The sequence below is a fragment of the Salvia hispanica genome, chromosome 1, assembly GCF_023119035.1.
Source record: "Salvia hispanica cultivar TCC Black 2014 chromosome 1, UniMelb_Shisp_WGS_1.0, whole genome shotgun sequence".
Classification (NCBI taxonomy): Eukaryota; Viridiplantae; Streptophyta; class Magnoliopsida; order Lamiales; family Lamiaceae; genus Salvia; species Salvia hispanica.
This window is the reverse complement of record NC_062965.1, coordinates 45,088,651-45,112,716: the sequence shown is the minus strand read 5'-3', so window position 1 is coordinate 45,112,716 and position 24,066 is coordinate 45,088,651. Positions and strand designations below refer to the sequence as shown.

The window sequence follows — 24,066 nt, the reverse complement described above, 5'->3', positions numbered from 1 at the left end:
ATAAAAGGCATGTGAGGTTAGCAAACAAAATTAAGCAAAATTAAAATATTTAAAACAAATTAAACAAAATTACTAAACACAGATTAAGATTATCCTGAGCAAGCAATCCATATGCATAAATAAGCAACATACTTATATAAATGGCAGACCGCAATATAGATTTTGGCACAAAAAGAGAACAATACACTCAATCAGAGTAACAAACACAAAATTTGCAGATTCATCATTTATATAAGTCTCAGCAGTCAACAGCGAAACAAGATATAGAAAAGGGAAATAAGTGATAAAAACATAAATTTGTGACTTCATTCCTCAGTCGCAATAGCTCCCTTCTCACTCACATAGATACCATCAAGGAACTTCCTGATATCCTTGTTCTTGACATGGCATTTCTGTCCAACAAACAAAACAAGGAGTGGTAAGGACAAAGAAAACAAGGCTTGGACTTGATCTTCCACAGCTATGCAGCTCTATATTGACAATAAAACAAAAAACCACAGAGTTTTTGGGGTGTTCATTACCTGGTTTATCAAGGCACAAGACCTAGAAACGAGCTCAATGTCGTTACCTTCCAACACCAACTCATCCTTGACCTTCTCTGATCGCACAATCGACACTCCCTCAAGCATATCAACCTTCCTAACCTATTGTAGGAGGAATTGCAAATCATCACACAGAGCACAAATTAAAAAAACAACTAAGCCATTTAACACCCAAACAAAAAAAGGCTAGTTTATGCACATGATATCATCAACAACCCTTACTGATGACATAACATTGTACCAAACATTAAAACATAAGACAAATTCAAAACAATAGCATTGGTGCAAACATAGAGGAATACATGGCATGTTCACATAATTATAATCTCTTACTATTTCTCATTACAATCCCATTCGACAATAAGCATATAAAATCACCAATAAATCTAGAGTTTCAACTTAAAATTAAATTCAGAACACATAGAATCAAGCAGCTTGAACATATTGCATGAAATATGAATTAATATATGATGGAAAAAAATTACCAAATAACGATTGAATAATGAAAATACAGAAGTGAGAAAATTAATTAAATTGCAAATAGCAGACTAAAAATGTATCAAGCAAATCAATGAGCAAACTAATTAAATTATAAACACGGTAAACAAAACGCTGAAATAAACAAACTTTACCTTCTTCTCCCCGAGAAAGTTTCGGATCTCGATAGCGGTTCCATTGTTAGTGATTGAGGCGTTGATAGGGAAATGAGCGTACACGAATCTCATCTTGTAGCGGTAACCCTTGGTAACGCCGTTGATCAGATTGTTGACGTGGCTGAGCGCCGTACGGATGGAGGCGGTGGTTTTCCTGCTTCCGAACCAGGCGTCGATCTTCAGCTTCTTCTTCCCGGTCTCCTCGTCGGTGATGAGCTGGAAATCGAGATTTAGATGCTTGAAATTCTTTGAGAGCGTTCCCCTCGGGCCTTCGACTTCGATGACCTTCGCCTTGACCTTGATCTTGATGCCGTCGGGAATGTCCATGGTGTCGGAGGACAAAATCGTCTTCATTTTGAGAGGTCAAGTATTTGGGTGCTCTGTAGAGAAAGAGAAGAAGGTTTAGAGCAAATGGGCGAAATCCAGGAGAAACATATTTATATTAGGAGAAGAAAGAATGATGGAATCGTAAAACCCTAGTTCATTTTGGGCTTTGTTACCAGGCTTTTTGTTTCTACTCTATTGGGCCTAGTATGACCCAATAATAACTTTTATCATTTCAATGTACGGTGTATATAAGAATGACTAATTCTTTTGGTACACCGTTATACTCCCTCCGTCCACGAATAAGAGTCCCGTTTTTCTATTTTAGTCCGTCCACGAATAAGAGTCCCGGTTTATAATTACCATAAATGGTAAAGAGACCCCACATTCCACTAACTCATTTCACTCACATATCATTTAAAACTAATATATATAAGTGGGACCCCTATTCCACTAACTTTCTTCCACCCACTTTTTTTAACATTTCTTAAAACTCGCGCCATTTAGAAATGGGACTCTTAATCGTGGACGGAGGGAGTACTCATTAGAGCATCCCCATCCATGCTCTTAGCTAAGAGCACGGAGGTGGGCCCGGACCCACTTTTATTCTCTTGTCCTTAGCTAAGAGCACAACACCCACATCCGTGCTCTTAGCTAAGGACAAGCTCAAGGGTCCCACCATTCTATTATTCAATTTAAATACTCCAATTATTAAAAACATTTCTACATTATAAAAATACATTATAAAATAAAAATTACATAATTAAAATCCTAAAAAATACAAATTACATAATTAAAATACTAAAAATAAAAATACATAATTAAAATAAAAAATACATAATTAAAATCCTACAAATTAAAAATTACAAACGTGGAAGACTATTCTTCTAACCCCAATTGCCTCTTGAGACCCCGGATCAATTGCTCGTGTGTTGCAAGTTGTTCCGGAGTCATGTGAGACGTATCGGTCATATGAAGTTGACTTAATATGGCCCACAACGAGTTGGTCGGGGTGGAGGAGGCACAAAGGGAGAAGCGGCGGCGGCGGATGGAGTCTGGGGGCGCGGCGGCGGTGGTCGTCGCCTTCTTTCCTTCCGACCGGTGCGGAGGCCCGCTCGAGGCTGAAGGCTCGGGGCTACCTGAAGTTAAGTTCCCGGCAGGCCGGGTAGCCACATCATCGGAGGAGGATAGAGCTACCAGACCTCGACCGTTTGCTGGAGGAGGGGCATTTGGAGGAGGATCTTTGCTATGCCGCCCTATACTTCGGATGTTAGGCGCCCTCCCGCCAACAATCGAGGTACTTGAACGGTTTGTACTCCTCCCTTTGGTATGCCGCCAAGGCGGCGGTGATGATGTCGAGCTCGTTCGTGCCGCTCCCCGCCGACCGCTCTTCCTGGAGGTAAATCCCCTGGAACTTCCCGATTGCCTCGTTGCATCTGTAGATGCAATTGCAAACCATACTATCATTGCGATATATGGTTCCCTCCCGCCGGAGTTTCATTGTAAGAGGCGAGTGATGCGCCACCAATAAGTTTCCCCGGTTTGGTTCGTGCCGACGTCCGGATCTTCGGAGAGTTTGCCAAGTAGGCTTTGAACATCGCCATCATCTCACCCGGAGTGTACGGGGTGCGGGTGCCACGAACATGAGGAGTAGGAACAGAGGAGTAGGAGTAGGAGTAGAGCTGCTGCTCCCTCTCGATCCGGGTTCGGGTGCCCACCCGAACCCGGGGCGTTTAGGTCGTGCACCGGGTAAGGACGGTAGCCACCCGGAGCTTGCGAACCTTGGGTTTGAGGAGGGGCCGTAAATTGGGTTTCGGACTATATCCGGCCTCGGAGTCGAACCAATCGTGGTTCCAACCGCGATTGCCGGAAGGGTGATCGCCGGAGCCGGACATTGTGTAGTGTGGTGGGAATTTAGATGATAGAGTAGGAGGAAAAAAGATGAGAGAATGTAGATGATGATAGTATAGATAATAGATGAGAATGTGATTTTTTTTGTGTTGGAGTGGGGGTATTTATAGATGAAAATGTGAATTTTGGGGAAAAAAATTTGAAAAATTAATTATAAGTGGGTAGAAAACGGATATATTTTTTTTGGGAAGTGGGAAAATATTTTTTTTTTATTTAAAAAAATTTTTTAAAATAAATTTCGAATTTAAAAAAAAATGAAATTGCCAACGGCTATGCCGTTGGCCAATCAGCAATTGCCACGTAATTGTGCTCAGCGGCACGGACGGACAAGCTCCATTGGCGGACGGACGGCTTGGTGCTCAGCGGCACGGACGGACGAGCGGTGCGTTGAGCACCGCTGCGGATGCTCTTATAGTACTTTTTTTTAAAAATTTTACTCATTATAGATCTCATTTGACAATTTAGGAAAAAGGAGGAGAACTGAAGATGTACTCAGAACGAATGGGGAGAGATTTCTGTTGTTGGATCGCGGGAAGCAATTTTCAATTGGGGATTGTTGATTATATGATTAATTAATTATAAATTTATAATTATTTTTTATTAATTAAGACTATCTTGAATAAAATAAGGGTTATTAGAACCCAATATTACAGAACTGTCATTAGTTCTTTTTTGAACATTCGACTTGGTATGTAGTATCATGAACTTGGGGCATGTTATTAATTTAAGACCATTTCGGTTATGTAGCATATTTTTGGTATAATTATGTGTTTTGAAAGTATCGTATATAGCCAAACGGGAATACCCGATACACCTGCCTAATACCCGATTTTTAATAATTTAGAGATTTTTAATTTTTAATTTTAGTTTTATTAGGAATTTAGGATTGTTTTATGGTTATTTCTATAATCTCTTCTCTTCCACTCATTCACCCGTAGTTACACCTTCCGCCTTCCACCCTACCGACACCTCCACCCACGGTAGCAAATCTAAGAATCTAATGTTTAGCTAGAATGGTGTTGTTTAAAAGCAAACAGTTCCTATCATTGCACCAACACAAAAATTAGATTAAAAAAATTGCAGGGTTAGGGTTGGGTACCCGCAACATCGGGTATGGAATAGCTGACTTGGGTATCGGGATTATCCGACATGGTGCAAGACGGGTATCAGGATAGGGCATTTGGCCGAAATTGGAGGTTTCCCGTTTCGCCAGCCATATCTTTGTCAATCAAGTCGTGAGAGGCTGCTTTTACAAGATGAAACGGATGGATGGAACTGGAGTCCTCAGACCAATGCTCATGGAGAGTCACTCTATGAAGGCTGCATCGTCTAGTATTCAACAACTTGATTATGAGGGAAAGAGTGTAATGCAACAAAATCTCAACGAAGAGCTTGGATATTGATTAAAGTTGGGATTTGATCAATATGCAAAAGATGTGGAACAGTTGATGAGCCAATAACACGCCAATCGGTGAAGTTACTTTGTTGCCCGACCCGACAATCATTCAACAGGAACATGATCTCAATGAATCGTTATTTTGTAATTAACTGAATTTATGAATTTTCACTAATGCTTAATATTACACGTAATTAACGAGTTCATCTATTGTTATTTTGACCATGAAATATGGAGTATTGTTAAAAAAATTATTGTAACAGGGTAGGTAAATAATAAATCAAATAAAACTAAAATTTGTAAAAAATATTAGTGGTGGATTGCGGATTCTATTTCGCCACTAATATCATTTTAAACATTTGTGACGGATTATTGGCGAAATATATATTGGTGGATACTATTCCGCCCCTAGTGGCTAAATTTAATGATGAAACATATCTACTAGTATTAGCGACAGAACTAGTGCTTCTAATCCACCACTACTTTTAATTTTTAATGGCGGAATTTCTTTGGCTAACTGTAAACTGATGCTAATCTATAAGTACAAATTAGTGGCGGAATGCGTATTAAACGAGTGGTATTTATGACGTGATAATCTGTTGACCATATAATTAGTTCATTCCATCAATATACCATATGGGAATTTGCTTAAGTTGACCTTTTTTTTAAAGATATACTGTTTCTGGTAAAAGTTTGATAGGTGGATTTGGCACTTTCTAATTTATTTACTATCAGTTCACTTGTAGATAAATGCCAAGTTTGTCATTTCAATTTATCGTACACGGTATGATTTGGTGACAACTTCGCATCATTTCAATTTATTGTAAGTAATTAGGGGCGAACAAAAATAAAAGTCTTAGTTGGTTCAAACTCTTGCCATAACTGCTTCTTTTTCTTTAGATTTTATCAGGATGACACACGTAATATCCAATTGCATCAGATTTGACTTTTTAGGATTAAAAGAAGTGAAATTAGAGAAGGAACTAAAAAATAATTACAAAAAAATTGTTTAAAGTAAAAGAATAGTGGAGAAGTGTTTTACAAAAATGTGATTTAAGCTAAGTTAATGTGCTATTAGAATAGTTTTAAAATGTAGTATGAAATATACTACTACTACTATTTAGTGATACATGAGTAATATGTATACACCCGACTATATAAAAATAAACTTAATAATATTCTTAATAATACTTTTTCTGCATCCATTTTTATATATAATTTTGTTCTGTGTTTGACACTATGTTAATAAATCTTATCAAACGTGTATACTTTGGAAATATTACTTATATGGAATAATAAAATCTTACCAGCACGTATGTAGTAGTACTAAATAACTAAAATCTGTGTTTCACTTGAGGTTTAAGATTTAATGTTTACTTGTAGATTTAATTTTCACTTGATCACGTTTTTTTTATTTTAACATTAAAGCAAATAACTAGAGATTAAAATTGAACAATTAAGTTAATAAATAATTAAAACATGTTGACTGCAAAGCACCAAAAAGTATGGTAGAGTATCTCAACTGCTCAACGATTATTAATCTCGAAATTAATCAGATTTTTAAAAGAAAAAAAAATCACTCTCTCTCTCTCTCAATAGTTTAGTTTCTCTCCTCACACATATTAAACCTGTACAAGAAAATTCGTGTCCATCTCCTTCTAATTTGAGGCATCTTTCGCGTTTTCTTCATTCAATTCTATTACATCACGGTAAAACAACTAACACTCTCGTCCCCATTAAATGTCCCATGTGTTTTTTTCCAGACAATCTCCAGTATACGTCTCATTTCATATTTCACCACTTTTATTCACAATTATTATAAAACTATTCACTACAATTCCACTAACTTTTTCCTCTTATTTTTCTTCATAAAGTCCAACAACATCTTAAAATTCGCACAGGTCAAATATCAGACTTTAATAGGGGTTATTTTGTGTACTATTTATAGATGAAGGCTACATCTCATCTCATCTCTCTCTCTCTCTCAGATTAATTAACACAGAGTGAGTAGAGGAGGGTGGTATGGATTTGTGGAAAGGGATGATGGATGCAAGAGTACTACTGGGGATGCTAGTGGTACAAGTAATTGCAGCGGGGTTGCAATTACTTTCTAGAGTTATACTGAGTGAGGGCACCTTCATTTTTGCTCTCTTAACCTATCGTAACATCCTCGCAGCCTTATGCGTCGCGCCCTTTGCGCTCTATTTCGAGAGGTATGTTCGTTACGAGTCACAACAAGTGTCGAAAACCGATCAATCTTTTAATTTGGAGTTTTAATTTTGTGGTGTGCAGAGGCGCTCTCAAGAAAATCAATTTTGCAGCATTTTTCTGGCTTTTCATGGTAGCACTAACAGGGTAAGTAAGATTTGGTCTTTTATTTTTCTTGCATGCACAAACTTTAATTTACTAAAAACAGCATCTCAAGATTTGCTGATTTTGAGTTTTCTTAATGTGTGATTTTGTTTTCCTCTTGAGTATCACTATTAACAGTTCATTAATTGCATACATTCTTAGTTTCCATGCATATACATCTTTAACTATTTCAATTTTCATCAGTGTGGTACACTTTTTTTTTTTTTTGAGGTCTTGCAGTTAGTTTATCTTATTGCATCAGATTTTATTTATTTGCAAGCATGTACAATCTACAGATACGGTAAAAATAACCGTTCAAATATATTATTTTAAATATATGGGAAATTAAGAAATGAAATGAGATAATTTTATTATGTAGAAAAGCAATTGATTGTATATAAGATAAATATAGTTTACTTTGAGAATTTTGAAACCTGTATTTTGTTGTGATTAATTTGTGCATTTTGTTTTGTTTTTTCTTTAAGGCATATAACATCTCTCAAATTTAAATTCCTTACATATAGTTTCTTTATTTAATCTGCAAATTTTTTTGCAAGGATTAGTAATCCCTTTGATTAAATATTAACATCTTTCAAAGATTCTGTAAAAAGAAAGACAAAATCAAGGAACTATAATTTTTAATTCTATAGTAGTACTAATTAATGTTTGGGGTTGACTATTCTGTAACTAATGTATTAGGTACGGTGTATATGATATTCTTAAACTTCAATTTTTAGTAATACCAATAATTTAATAAATTTAATGACAATAAATATTCTGAAACTATGATATACGGTGCTATTTATGGTAATAATAATATTTAAATTAATTTATTAATGGCACGCGAAGGTGGCGGGAAGCCTAATCCTTACCTCAATAATATTCACACATACTATAAAATTAGAAATGACATAAAAATATTCGTCGCCAAACTTATTAAATTTCTATTATCTAGGCCAAATCAAAAAATCACGCGCTTTTCTCTTAAACTACCTAATAAAAAGATTATGGTGACGCTTTTTTAAGGACTAAATTAAAGGACCATTTTTTTTCTGTTGCGTATTTAATTTTAAAATATATATTTGTATATTTTGCATAAATAAAATGCAGGATATTGCTGGCTATGGGACTATTTTACTATGGTTTGAAGGACACGTCAGCTACATATGCTACCAACTTCCTTAACCTTATTCCAATATTCACCTTTATCTTCTCAATTATTCTAAGGTAATACATATATATCGATATTGTGAATTTCATTAATTTATTATAAATTGCAAATTAGTGAATGCTAAAAGTTGGAATTAATTGAAGGATAGAAAAGTTGAATCTGCATACGAGGGGTGGTAAGATAAAAAGCTTGGGAGCGATTCTATGCTTTGCTGGAATATTAACAATGGCTCACAAAGGCAAATCTTTCAACCTTAGTGCTCACAATCATCATAAAATTGTTATCAAAACCCACCAAAACAACACTAGAGGAACCTTACTCTTGATTGGAAGTGCAATTTCTTATGGATTTTGGTTCATTCTACAGGTACACAAATATATTACATGAAAATGAAATATAATAAAATGAAAACTCTAAATATTGTACAAATTTCAAATTATGATCTAAACCGTTAGAAAATGTCAACAGGTGACAAAATAACAACAACAAAAAATGTCAACACAGTGTCAACAGTTGACAGTGTGTTGACATCAAAATCTAAAAAATTTACATTGAGTTTGGTTTGGAGTTTGTACAATATAAAGTTTGCATTTTATCACTCACTACCCATCACTTTATTCTAGTATTAGTATTGGGTCATATTTTTCATTTTGGATCGTTCCATTAGAATTGAGTCATTAACTCTTTTGGAAAAATTCAACACTTATATGTCTTATTATATTCTCTCGTACCTTTTCTCTCTTCTACGTTATTCTCACTCCATTTAACTTATTAAATATGTATTCTTTAATCTCTATGCTCAAAAGAAATGTTCCAACACTAATGCAACGGAGATTATCCTAAATTCACCTAGGGTTGGTTAATGTCAAATTATATCCATTACAAATTTTGGGTCCAAAATTTTTTATGGTGGATGACCTCTCCACAAAAAAATAGGGAACCCCTAATTTGCTAATACAATAAAACATTAATGCTACAGTTCAGAAGTCAGATTAAATTATAAATTTGATCAAAGCCGCTTAATATAATTTTACCAATTAATAGTGAAAGTGTAGTGTTTTTAGGAGCAATACGTGTGTGTGCAGAATATTGATATGAGCCTTTTCCTATAGAATGTAGCTTTTCAAGAATTATAATTATAATTGACTTACCATCTATCATGAACAGGTGAAATTATTCAAAGTATTTCCCTATAGATATTCTTCTACCATGATTATATGCTGCATAGCATCAGTTCAAGCCACAGTGGTAGGTTTGTGCATGGATGCAAAAGTTAAGTCATGGCGATTGGGTTGGAATCTTCAGCTTCTTACAATTTTATACTCGGTAATATTTTCTATTTTATCACCTATTTTTCTACTTTTAATTCAATTACATAAGATAATATTTGTGTGAAAAGGAATAGGGTGACTGAAGTGAATAGTATTTTTTCTACTTTTAATTCAATTACATAAGATAATACTACTTGTTTTGACTTTCATCATATCTATTGGATTCTTTTTCCTGAATTAGGCCCATTCTACATAGATATACATTAGGCCCAATGTCACTATACCGACACATGCTGAAATAGGGTTATAATTTATTGATATTAAGTTAGTTAACATTCTAATGCAACTCGACTGACATAAATTCATGTAAATAAAAAATAATAATAATATAAATATGAATTTATGACAGGCTACACTAGCGACAGGTGTAACGTATGCTTTGATTTCGATGGCTGTAGCAGAGAAAGGGCCGACATATCCTTCCATGTTCAATCCTTTATCTCTCCTATTCATCCTCATAATCGAAGCTATTTTCTTTGGTGAAGAGCTCTATGTTGGAAGGTACTATATCTATTTTTTCACATTAAGGTTAATAGAGTAATAATTATAGAATGTTAAAATACGGCAATTTCTGTAAATAAAATTGTAAATATTTATACTATATGGTTTATAATTGATGAAAATATATGTTAATGCACATATGCAGCTTGATAGGCATGGCATTGATCGTAGCTGGGCTGTATTCATTCTTGTGGGGAAGTGATAATGATAGGAAAGCCACGCCGCCGCCGCTCCCCCTCAAAGAAATCGGCAGCGGCGGATATGTGGAGGAGAGAATGGAATCTGGCTCCGCCACGATTGCTCCAACTACTACTAGTTAATTACCGCATTTTTTTATTCTAGAAAATGCTAAATTCATTATGAAAATGATATTACTACAAACACTTATTCAGGGGTATGAGTATGACCATGCCCATGCGGACCGATTAGATCCACAAATTTAACATACTAACTATTTAACAAAAACAATAAGAGTAAATAGTCATTTAAATCGTCAAGTCAAAATCTGGTCTATTCCACAAAGTTTAAAATCCGCTAATTAAATCACAAAGTTTTAATTTTTCTAGTTTATCCCATGAGTCGAATTTTAGGTGGAATCTTTGTTGACGTGGATTAAGATTTCAAGATGGGTTTCAATGTAGAGATGCTAAGACGACTCCTAAAATTCGACCCCTGAAATAAACTAGAAAAATTGAAACTTTGTGGGATAAACCAGATTTTGACCAAACTTGGTGATTTAAATAGCCATTTAACCAATAGTAATAACTAGTGATCACATTTTGTAAATTTGAATTACTAAAATTTAATTGGAAATTACTTCCTCCGTCCCCAAATAAGAGTTACTAATTTCCATTTTGGTTCGTCCCCAATTAAGAGTAGCACTTCATTTTTATCATAAATGGTAAATAGGCCCCACATTCCACTAACTTATTTCACTTACATTTTATTATAAAACCAATATAAAAAAGTAGGTCTCACATTTCATTAACTTTTTCAACCAACTTTTCTTTATATTTCTTAAAACCCGTGTCCGGTCAAAGTGTTACTCCTAATGGGAGACGGAGTGAGTAATTAAAACTACTAAATTGACTATAAGTACAAAAGGACAACTCAAAACAATAAATTTTTAAAAATAGTAAACAAAATTTAATAGTTGTAATCAAAGCCACACCATTGTTAATTTTTTATGATGATTTAGAAAAGCGAATGCTAAGGAAAGCCTCCTGAATGAAGTGACGAAGGTCACTAGAATTAAGAACAATATAACAGTATATCAACTCCTCCATCTCTTCCCAATCACGGATCCCCATTTTCTGTATCATCTCAACTATGGAGAATCTGATATCCGAAAGAGGATTCGCCGAGTACTTCACCGCGCACACGCAGCGCTCCCGCAAGGCCGCGCCGATGTCGGGGGGCAACTCGGCCGAGAAACTCACGGTCTTGGAGCTCTGCCGCGCCGCCAAATACTTTTGCTTCATCAGTTGTGTGAAGGTGGTGACTTCTTGATTCTGAATCGCCATGTTGAAATAAGTGAAAGAGTTCCTACATTTATATATGTGTGTGCTGTGTTGTGAGAAAGTAAATGGAGGTGCGTGCATGTGATGGTGCATGGCGCGGGATGTGTCATGTGATGTAAATGAGGGGATGGGAATGTGAGTGTTTGTGGGGTCGGATGGTGAGAAGGTGGAGTGGGTTAGCATGTCCATGCATGTGCTCCTAGGCATGTTGGTGAGATTTTGAAAATACAATTTTATTACTCACTCCGTGTACCATTAAAAGAATCCTTTTGACTCGGCACGAGTTTTAAGAAATTGTTTGATCTTGTGAAGAAAAGTAAAGGAAGAAAGTGATTGGAATGTGAGACTTATTTAAAGTATTAGTTTTATATTGGATTGTGAATGTAAATATCAACAATATATAACGACGATATTATAATCCATGTGGTTCGAATCGTTTTGTTCATGGCACCAGTGACGGAACTACATAGGGCCAAGCCCCCGCGCCAGCGGGGGCTTGTCCAGCACCAAACCCCGACCCCCACCTATACAGCCGCCCTCCGACCGGTCTCCGCCCCAGAGCAGCCCTGCAATCCAGCCGCTGCGCCGTTCTTCTGAATTGAAAATTGAATCAGGATTCACGATTAGGGAAGGAGAAGACAACTTTGGGCTTACTAGTTTTGGGCCTAATAATTTATTGTTGGGCTATTTTTATTTTTGCCCTTTTGCCTTTTAATGTTGCCTTAAGTCCCCGAATAGTATATGCCCAAATCCTTATAAGTCAGAAATTCTTACGCAATACGACAACGCACGGTTATCAGGACTATATAATTCGGTATTTGTATTTGCAGCAATAGTGTAGTGCAGTACGTGATTTTTGATATACTTTGTTTGCCTGAATGCTTATTAATTTAATTGGTCTTTAGATTTGAACCACTTGATAGATTTTTTTATTAAATTAGAACTGATGTATTGTGCAAGCCAAGTAGTACTGTAGCAGTTAGTGAATTTATTTGCATATGAATTAAAATATACTAGAAGTACTATTTAACACTAAATAATCTTGTTGTAGTTAGTGAATTTATTAGCATTTGAATTAATATATACTACTATCTAACACTAATTAATCTTGTTGTTATTAGTTATAGTTATGCATCAGTATTTTTCCAAAATACAAATGAATGATTTGACTAGAAGTGCTCCAGATGATAGTAGTATTGCGGAAAACATAAATAGTGATCGGGCAATACGGAAACAGAAATTACAAAACATGGCGACTCGTCAAAAACAGTTACTCCCTCCGTCACTGAAAGTTTGTCCCATTCTCATTTCACTATTTACCATTTTTGGTAATGGACCCTACATCCCTCTAACTCATTTCTATTTCCATTTTATTATAAACTTAAGGAAATCGGTGCGCTCGCGACTTAGCGTTTCGGAGAGCGAGGGGAGCGCGGCCCACATCGACTTGAGTGGGGATGGTCCGCACGAGCGCCCGGAGGGAGTGAAGAAGGCGAAGGGGAGGCGGAAGGGGAAGGGCGCAACGTCGGAAGTCGCGTCGGAATCCGTCATCGACTTAGAAAAAGCCACTTATTCGAGCAATGTCGCCAATCTGACCCAGATGTACACGCTGTACTTCACCGGCGGCGGGACCCCTGAAGAAAAGGCGGCCCTCTGGAAATGCATCCAACACCTGCAGAGTACGCTGGGGCTCGATCCCGACGCCCCTCCGGCCCCTCCGTCTTAGATTTTTTTTTTTTTAAATCTTTGTTTATTTGCGTTTTTTATTTGTAGTTTTTTTTTTTCTCGTTGTATTATATTTTCCAATGATTAATACAACGATGAATTGTTCATTATTAGTCTATTTATTAAATACATTTGTAGGGAAAATTAAATAATATAAAAATATGGAGTTTTTTTAAAGAAAAAATTAGCCCCGGCTTACTCAATTTTCTGGTTCCGTCACTGCATGTCACACACATGTTATTTAACACCGATCATACAATATACAACAGCGATGTTAGAATCCATATAACAACATTAAGCAACTACCAACATACTCTCGTTTCAATAGTTCAAGACTTAGCAATAAAAAAGAAAAAAACTAACACAGGACAGATCGAAGGGCCAGACTGCGTCTTGTCCTTGAAACTGTCCCAGGAGGACAAGCGCGAAAATATCAGTATCTCAGTCTAGCAGCGTGTCCGTGATCAGAAAATGTGTGTGCATGTTACACTCATGATAAAATCGAACCACCCTTCTCAAGCCCTCGAAGAGAATTCAAGCAGTTGTAACAGTAATCAGGAAGTTAACCTATAGGTTTGAGCGACCAATACGGACTTGGACCCGATGCCATGAAGTATTTAGTATCCCCCTCAAGTTCCAGTTGATGCAATCATAGAGGCTGGATAGTTGTCTTTTAGTCTAATGAAGTGGTTGGTTTCTCCGTCAGTGTTACATTTAAGTACAGGGAAGGGTAGGAGTCGGAATTGCACACCTTTCAGGGTTTCACCAAGTTTGCATCTTCCAGAGAATATATTGCACTCTGCAAGGACATAGCACCAATCAGTCAAGAATCGTTTATCTTTGAGCAAATCAGCAAAGAAAATAATCATTATGGTATGCCTTAATGTCAAGACCTTTGAGGTGGTCTCCCCTATCCTATAAATAGGTGGAGTTTGGGAGAGGATAACACACCAACAATCATTCTCTCTTCTCTCTTATCTCTCAAGCATTCTAGTTCCATCTTAGAAGCATTGCATAGCTCGGTTCTTGCCTCCAATTCAAGTTCGCCGGAGCCTACGAGTTTGAGGTGCTTCAACTCGGTAGGAGGAAAGTCGTTTCATCTTTGGGGACGTTGCGCCAATCCGTGAGCACTAGCCGGGGCGTATCTCGTCTTGCGGAGAGAGGGTTACCTCGACTCGACTTGAAGAAGATAATAGTTTGCATCTTGTTCTTTTATTGTATTTCTTTTGTTTTATTTACCTTCTAGTTTTTGATTCTTTTGTAATAGCAAGAATTGCCCATGTAAAGGCTATACTATTTTCAATAGAGGACCCATTTCTTATTGTTCTTCTAGGGATATCTTTTAGAAATGTGGACGCCTCGATGTTGTTCCAATCAACTGAAGGTGGAAACATTTTATAATCTCTTTACATAAAGAAATTTCTTGAAGCCATGGATCGAATACCTCCGGCCACGAGTAAAGCAGTTTCTTCTACAATAATGATGATGCAATCAAGCCATTTAACAGAACACGCAATGGATATTCTGTTAGAATAAGGAAAAGAAATAATGTAAGTAAGGCAAGGATCATGTAATTAGTGAGTGATTGATCTTGTAATTAATGTGTGATTGATACCACCAAAAATAGGAGATAGTATTACCATTTGTAAATTAGGGTAAGCCTCTATATTAAGAGGCTTACTCCAAACGATGAAATACGAAAAAGAAAACAATTCTCCTACAATGTCTTCTTCCTCTTCTCTCTTGGATATCAATTTCAATATGGTACCAGAGCAGGTTGAGAAAAATGGACTCAGAATATAATTTCATCACCGTCCATACCAATCCCGACCTTTCAACCAAGAGTAGAAACCTACATCCAAAAACAAACAGCAGCGATGTCAGACACAGAAGATCACAAGGAGGACCAAAACTCAATCATGAATTTTTCCGGTGATTTTGCAGAAAAATTCGCAGAATTCATCCGTCAAACCATGCAGAAATCCCCAACTCCAACTTCAAAACCAAAGCCAACGGCCAATCCAAACAACCTAGGCGAGATAGTTATTGCCACAAAACTGTCCGGGGATAACTACCCTCTCTGGGCGACCCTCGTAAAACGAGCTATTGGTGGGAAGAGATTATCCTCCCACATCTCTCGGGATTCAGAGCCTCCACCAATCACAGATCCAGATCATGAAACATGGCAGACGCTGGATCATTGCGTGTTCGGGTGGATAATTAACAGCATAGAACCCGAACTCGTAAATGAGGTCTCGCAATATCCGACGGCGAGGGAGCTATGGGAGGCACTGGCCGTGACCTATGGCAGCGGAGGAGATTCGCTACAGGTATACGACCTACACGTGAAAGCAAGCACCATCAAACAAGGCGATATGACCTTGGAGCAATTGTGGTTTCGTCTCCAAAACATATGGATGTCGATTGACAGGAAGAAACCAAATAAAATGATATACGCAGAGGATATTGCAATTCGCAATGCAGAAATACAAGAGGAAAGATTGTACCAATTCTTGATGGCTCTGAATGAAAGCCACGAAGTAACAAGGAAGGACATCCTAAAACGGGATCCACTCCCGTCGGTGAAGAACGCCTACGCCATCGTCCGAAGGGAGGCGACGAACGAAAACGTGCTCAAACCCACACCCGCCGGCGCTGACAGTGGCGGAATTGCAGCGGGCTTGGCGATTCGCGGCAGCGGCGGACGAGGCGGGCAGACTCCGCACCGTGGAGAGGATCGTCGTTTCGAGGAAGATAAGAACAAGCTCTTGTGCTCTCACTGTGGAGGCCGGAAACACACCAAGGAGCAGTGCTTCCACCTCGTCGGATATCCTGATTGGTGGGATGAGATGAAGAAGCGACGGGCTGCTCGAAATTGGGCGAACAAGGGAAACAGGGGACCACCGGCAACAGGGGAGCGAGACCGGGCTACCAGCGCTGCGAATGCAGCGGGCAGCACCGGAGCCACCACTGTCACCGGTCGAGATGAGGCGATTGGAATTGGGACTGCAGCGGCGCCTTCTGGAGAAGAAATGGCATCGGCAAGGGTTGGGAAAGGTAATGGGGGGTTTAATTTTAAATTAAACCCCTCACATCCACCTTTATTATATTCCAGTCCCTCCAGTTCCGTAGAATATGAAAATATACCCCATTCTCTTTTTATGCAGTCCTCAAACACTCCTAAATTAAATATTGACCCCATTTACTCTCATATTGTTGGAAAAAGACCCCCAGACTCTAGAAAATTGGAATTTGAACCTCAAATTGATTGCAAAAATAGGTTTCAAGTTCTAGAAAATTTATCTGCAGCCTGTAGTATGTCTGAATCTTCATATAAGGATAAGGACTGGATTTTTGATTGTGGGGCTACTGACACTATGTCATTTGATGAATCTGATTTTACTGGGATGTCCGAACCTCATAAAAAATATGTCCAGACTGCCAATGGGGAATTGCTTACTGTCAAGGGAACCGGAACCATTAATATTTCACCCGCTCTAAAAATCTCAAATTGCCTATATGTCCCAACCTTGTCCCATAAGTTACTTTCTGTTAGTCATGTCACGAAAGAACTGAATTGCACCTTACTAATGCAACCTTCTTTTTGCATGTTACAGGATACTCAGACGGGGACGATTGTTGGGCGTGGCACTGAGCGACGTGGTCTTTACTATGTGGATGAGGTAGCTCAACAGAGTATTGTGTTGCTGACTCACGGATCCGCGGACAGACAGGCTTGGCTATGGCATCGTCGATTAGGACACCCATCGCTAGGTTATCTTAAAATTTTATTCCCTAGTTTTGATAAAATTACTCGTATGGATTGTGATACTTGTTTTTTGGCTAAGAGTCATCGACATTCTTTTAAAGCTAATAATACCCGTGTGGACCAAGTTTTTTCCCTTATTCATTCTGATGTGTGGGGACCAGCACCTATTACGGGAGGTCAAGGTCTTAAATATTTTGTGCTTTTTTATCGATGATTTTTCACGCATGACATGGATATATTTTATGAAATCTAAGTCAGAAGTATTTGATAAATTTGTCCTTTTCTATACCTTTGTTCAAACCCAGTATAAGAAAAACATACAAATCCTTAGGTCTGATAATGGGGGGGAGTATGTTAATACCCAAATGCAACAATTCTTTGCGAAAAATGGCCTTGTACACCAAACCACTTGCCCTCACACACCAGAACAAAATGGGGTAGCAGAACGAAAGAATAGGAAACTCCTTGAAATGACCAGAGCCCATCTTATAGAATCCAAAGTCCCAAAGACTTTTTGGCCTGAAGCCCTAGCCACTTCTGTCTATACCCTGAATCGCCTACCCACTAAAGGCCTCGAAAACAAATCCCCCATACAAGTCCTATCTACCCAAACACAGATACCTCTCCCACTTACTCTTGAGCCTAGAGTTTTTGGATGCTCTACCTTTATTCATATACCAAAACACGAAAGATCCAAATTTTCCCCTTGTGCCGTAAAAGGCGTTTTCCTAGGATATGCCCAACAACAAAAAGGTTATCGATGCTACGACCCCAAAGCCAAACGCATGTTTATCACAATGAACTGTGATTTCGTTGAAAATGAGTACTTCTATCACCAACTTAGCAGTCAGGGGGAGGGAAATCAAAAAGAAACTTCGATTGACCCGCTAAGTTTGTTCCAGAACCTAATCATCAGTCCTATACCAAGTCCTGTTCCCGAAGTGGATCTAACAGAGAAGGTTAGCTTTACCACCGAGCAGGCCTCAAACACACCGGCAGAGACCACTGCGCTCAGTGACAAGGCCCCAATATCTCTGACTGATTATCCTGAGGTAAGGAATTCTGATCCTAGTGAATTCCCTGTTATTGAGACTGACCTTGAGCATAAAGGGGAAACCATCCAAGAGGAGTCAGACACCTCCGGACAGCCTATCCTGCCTCCACGATGCAATAGAGGAGTGCCCCCAAAGAAATACTCCCCAGATTGGAAGGGAAGAAAAGCTCGCTACCCTATGGCCTGCTCCATGACTGCACAGATGACTGAAATGGCACGAGCATTTGAAGCTGCCTTGTATGAGGATGAAATACCAAACTCAGTAGAAGAAGCAATGAAGCACAAACACTGGAGGGAAGCCATGAAGAAGGAGATGGATGCTCTCCTCAAAAACAAGACATGGGAGAAATGTGTACTGCCAGAGGGAAAACGGCCAGTCGGATGCAGATGGATCTTTACTATAAAAAGGCGGGCAGATGGATCGATTGAGAGATATAAGGCAAGACTGGTAGCAAAAGGCTATACTCAGACTTATGGGGTGGATTACGCCGAGACCTTCTCACCAGTAGCCAAGATGAGCACAGTGAGAATTCTATTATCTGTAGGGTAAGCCTCTATATTAAGAGGCTTACTCCAAACGATGAAATACGAAAAAGAAAACAATTCTCCTACAATGTCTTCTTCCTCTTCTCTCTTGGATATCAATTTCAATATATTCATGATCCCGGCCTGTTAAGAGTCTTTGCACAAGCAAAACGGCAGCTAAGATCTGTGTATTTATATAATAACAATTCTCTGCGTTAATACATCATAAGCTAGTAAAACATCAGAATCAACGGGATTGATGTCGTGTAAGGGCCTCCATCTTCTTCTTTAATCACAATGGAGCGAAAGGGAATTACCTTACACTTATCAATGCTTACAAATCCAACATGCTTTTGTCCAGATGGAATGCTAGAGTTTTATGTCACAGGCCATACAAGAAACTCATTAACAAAAATAGCTCCAGATCAATTGAAACTAACAACTTTTCTTGCAAACATCTCATCAAGAAAGTTGCAACAATAAGGAGCACAGGAAAAGTTTTGGAAATAAATAAAAACACAATTTCAAGCAGTCACATCCACCATCGTCGAACATTTGGGTATCAGTATTTTCCAGAAAAGCTAGCAAAATATTCACTTAAAAACAGAGAAACGTGGCTAAGAATTTTGAGTGAAAACCTGGAAAACATATCTATTCACTCAACATAAATATTTATATAATTTCCTTTTATTTAAATTAAAGGTATATTAGTACATATTTTAATTAAGTTTATGGTAAAATGATAGGGGCATTATGGCACATACATATTATCCAAATAAATTATAGTACTAGTATTTGATAAGTGGAAATATTACGAGAGCGTGACACTCAGCATCATAAGTTCATAAAAATAAAATTTAGAAAATGGCCTTGTACTTCTACTAGTACTTAATTCGTCTTAACCGATTCAAGAAATTACTTTAATTACTCTAAACCAACTTGGAAAGGTGGGAAAGGAAAATTTTAAATAATTCTCCCAGATATTTAATCATTGTTAACTGTTCTTATACTTTATAGTCGGTGTCAATGTTGAAACTGCATAAGCTAAAATTTTGAATTATTACTCAAATATTGTCGGCAAGATTAAAATCATTAAATCATGCATGGGTCAATTTATCAACTATCAACTGTGGGGCGGTGCACCTGTTTATGCAAAAAGGCAGGCAGCTTGTCACACATACATATTCGAGAAAATGTGTTTTTGATTTTCTTCCAATTGATCTTCGATCTAATTTCACTCGTGCATATTCGTTAACTTCAAATTCAGCCACAAACAGGACTTATCAACAAGCATTTACATTGATCCGAGAAGGGGGTTAATTATTCCCCTTTACCAAGGTAATTTTTTAATTATATATTTTGTCGAGTTTGTAAGGATTTTATGTAAATAGAGTAGTATGAAAGGCGGCCCTATAAAATATACAGTAAGAATTTCTTTTCTATATTCTAAGTTCATATGTAAAAATATATAGCCTCTATCAGTCTGCCTTGCTCATCAACCATTACCTAAGTAGACGATTAATCTAAATATTAGTCAGTATATATTACCGATTTGCTAGGGGTTGTGAGCATGTTTTTTTTTCTCAATTAATCAATTTATCATTTAATTGACAACCCAAACTCATCCACTTGTCTAAAATTCAATCTTCTTAATATTTAAAATCGATTTGTACTTTACCTTTTGGCGCTGCCGTAATACCATAATCTAACTTATGTCTGACATAATTAATTTGACTACATATATACTAGTACTATACAATAATAAAGCAGGCTTTCTTAGTAGTAATATATATTCATATAAAATAGTTAGCTGCATAACTACCATCAACTTATTTTTTCCAATATATGCTCCCCATTTTGAAAACATATACACTCCAAGGTGTCCCTTATATGTCATAATCTATACTAGTATATTATAAAAAAATTATAATCAGCAACTGAAATCACATGGCCAAATCTTCGGTTGCAGTAAAAGTCACTGCTTTAATTATTTATCTTGCCCCTAATTTTATATACCCGCAATCATAAGGTCTAGAAAACATAAAATATTTAGAGTCGGGGAGTAAATCATATCTCCCAATGAACAAGAATTGCAAGTATATATGAGCTACTCCAACTCTGGAGTTTTGAGGCCTTTTGGGGTACTCTCCTCAAGAGCAGAACCATGAGAGCTTTACCCAGAACGAATAATATCATACTAATGTGGAGTTCGAGTTTGCACCGCCGAACCTAAACAGAGTCAATTACAAAATTAATTCTTAAACAATGAGGTTCTAACATTTTCAATTCCCAATAATTTTACTAGCAATAATAGTCCCTGGGCATAAAAATAATTAATCATAATCTTTTTACTATTTTTTCAATTCTTTCTTAATCTTGATTTGAAATCGAAAACAATTTTGTTAGATATATACACTCTGTGTTGATATCGAAAACTATAATAATAATAATAGTAATAATAATGCCTACCTATTTTAGATTCTCAATTCTATCCACTATCTCTATTAAACTCATATTTCAATGGTGCTTATCCTCATAATTTACGCGTATATATGTATGTAAACAAGCACAAATTTTAGTATCCACATGTATCAGGAGGATACTTATCGAGCAAGGCAAAAGCATATGCTAAAATCCTTTAATGGGAACCACATATTAACGTGGTATGTAATAGCATAATAAGAAATTATTTTAAAACTTGCTTTGTAGGCAACATTACTAGATTTGAAACCCAATAAAACTTAGATTTGAAATTCACTTGTTGAAAGCATGCACAATATTACTATAACATATATATTTGTTTTCAATTGTACCTCAAAAATCATGACTATTATATGATGAAAAATTTTAATTAATGTCTTATTTTAGTTTAAGAAAGAATTGTTTTTTGATTAATTTCATGAAAAGTAGTACAGTACTAACAAAATCTTATTTAAATGTGAAAAGAACAAACATACATCATTATCTTAGGACCATTAAACCACTACATGCAGCAACTAAACTAATATCCCATCATTAAAGCACGATAGTTCATAATATTGGACTATGGTGTGAAAAAAAGGACAAATAGAAAGATTCTGTGTTTCTTTTATGGATAAAAGAATGTCATTCATTACACTAAGATATTATTTTATATATTGACAAATATACGTTGCTCCTATTCAGCTCTGCATTAGCAATAGCATATTCTGTTTATGTGATGTTCAATCACAATTGAGAAATTACTTGTGACATGCACAACTTTAATACTACTACTAACATTTATGGAATTCGAATTTAAGACTCTCAACTATAAAATATACTCTTGAAATTGACCTTAAATATATGCAATATAATAGAGTTCTAGCTAAAACATAATTTGATTGATTTTATTGAATAAACATTTTATCCTAAACAAAAGTGGACTGTTTTATCATACAACCCCAACTTTTTCATTGGACATTGCTTAGAAAAATAGATTTTTTCAGTGGCAAATAAAATTCTTCAGTCGGATTTGATTTAGAGCAGTTGTTAATAGTGGGGTGTGGAGCCCTCTTAAACCGTGTTTGGATCTCTAATATCCATCAATTCTGTCTACCTTCCATTTATTAATTATTTTAATGATAGGTAACTTTGTATTCAAGGGTACCTTTCGGCCAAAAAATTGCAAAATCAATTCTGAGCACTCATTTGCATTATTCCAATTAATATGCTTTATTCGATTTAGTAAAATAATAATTTATTCCATTCCCGAGAATAATACTAATACTTTTTTAATAGGAATATTATACAGTTTTCATTTTCAAAGAAACAAGGCACTACCTTAGAATAACAGAATGGATGAGATGTAGGGAGTAAAGTTTAGAATGTTAAACTCAAAAGTCTACTATTTAAACATGAGTATTAGGATAAACACTATCATCTTTTTTCTAGTGACCAAGTTTATAAATACATTGATCATATGATAGCTAGTATTCCATTGACTATCGATATACCTGTCTCTGTCCTATTAAATATTAAACATGAAACTTTTTAATATGAAATTTTATGTAATATTATTTTATAAGTAAATGAAAAAGAGATAAAGTAAGAAAGAGAAATAAATAGATGATGTTATTTCTATTTTATAAAATATTTTATTTTTAATGAGACAATCCAAAAAAAAAATATTTTTAATGGGACAAAGAGAGTATTAGATATTAAAAGAATTTCAGGAGTTAGACAATAATCTTCTTACCTATTAAACTAAGACATAATTATAAACATAAGCTATAAAACCACATAATAGTGACCAAACTTATCTTTATCTAATAACATTCGCGTGACAAAAATTCAATAAAACTAATAAACTATTATGGGAAACACTTTATATTAATGCTTGCGCGTAATTGATACTAAGGCCAAATTCAATTAATGCTTGCTTACACTTTTAACCTAAGTTAGCAATACACCTTTTATATATGCCATGCTCAATAGATTCATCAATTAAGGCAATATTCCATACTTTGAACTCAAGTCGAACAATGCTAGTACTTTTTTTTTTTAATCACCGTTCGTTAAAAGCAAAGAGAAAGAGCTGTGACAATTATGTAACTTGAAAATAATACTATAGGTTAAGATTATTTGCTTTAATATTTATAAATTTAGAATATTTGCAATTATATCGAGACTTTGCGATAGTTCCTACAATACCATGCGTTGACAATCTTAAGTGACAAAGGGCCAGACGGTTTAAAAATTTGGTTACTGAGCCGTAGCCCGCCCCATATCTAATAACTTCGACTCACAAGTTTTATTTTCTGGATCTGCGAAGACAAACACCCAAATATAAAATAATTCCGCCCAACTTTGTACAACGTTGAAATCTATGTGAAATTATTTACACTAACCAAAAAAAATCCTTTCTTATATTTCAGTAAAAAAAATAAATCAAAAGCACAATTCTTGACCTATATTTAATCAAACACTTAAGCACAACAATATCGATCAACACAAGCTTCTTTTATTCATTTGTTGACTTGTTTTACTTCAATTCCATTATAATCAAAACAAATCCTTCTTTCATTCTTAAGAGACCTAAATATTGTCTATTTATAAGTTCTAGTTGCATATTAAGGATTCCATAAAGTTTACGGTGCTTTCAACTAATTTGCTTTTAACTATTCTAAATCCGATTAAGCAAATTATAGGAGCACTTTTTTTGGAACAAAATAATAAGGTCATTGACATGTCACGGCTCTATCGTGGAGTGAAATTTTAATCATAAAACTGATAAAATTTGTAAAGATAATATACTATACAAAATTAATTAGT

General features: G+C 36.2%; 2 protein-coding genes and 1 long non-coding RNA gene across 3 annotated transcripts; 1 reads left to right on the top strand and 2 right to left on the bottom strand.

The window, feature by feature from the left end:
* Positions 1–197: 197 nt before the first annotated feature.
* LOC125202526 (60S ribosomal protein L9) lies at positions 198–1,611 on the bottom strand. Its single transcript, XM_048100931.1, has 3 exons — positions 1,175–1,611; positions 522–644; positions 198–392 (listed from the first exon to the last, which is right to left on the bottom strand). Exons 1-3 carry the CDS (start codon positions 1,547–1,549, stop codon positions 306–308), a joined length of 585 nt encoding a protein of 194 aa, XP_047956888.1. The 5' UTR covers positions 1,550–1,611; the 3' UTR covers positions 198–305.
* Positions 1,612–6,610: 4,999 nt separating this feature from the next.
* Positions 6,611–10,570, top strand: LOC125201973 (WAT1-related protein At5g64700-like). The gene is made up of 8 exons (XM_048100285.1): positions 6,611–6,727; positions 6,815–7,039; positions 7,119–7,181; positions 8,289–8,405; positions 8,493–8,715; positions 9,517–9,675; positions 10,030–10,181; positions 10,327–10,570. Exons 2-8 carry the CDS (start codon positions 6,849–6,851, stop codon positions 10,499–10,501), a joined length of 1,080 nt encoding a protein of 359 aa, XP_047956242.1. The 5' UTR covers positions 6,611–6,727; positions 6,815–6,848; the 3' UTR covers positions 10,502–10,570.
* A 4,497-nt stretch (positions 10,571–15,067) lies between these two features.
* On the bottom strand, positions 15,068–16,443 carry LOC125208393. Its single transcript, XR_007174114.1, has 3 exons — positions 15,934–16,443; positions 15,502–15,765; positions 15,068–15,278 (listed from the first exon to the last, which is right to left on the bottom strand). It is a non-coding gene; the product is annotated as an uncharacterized LOC125208393 (long non-coding RNA).
* Between the last annotated feature and the right edge of the window lie 7,623 nt (positions 16,444–24,066).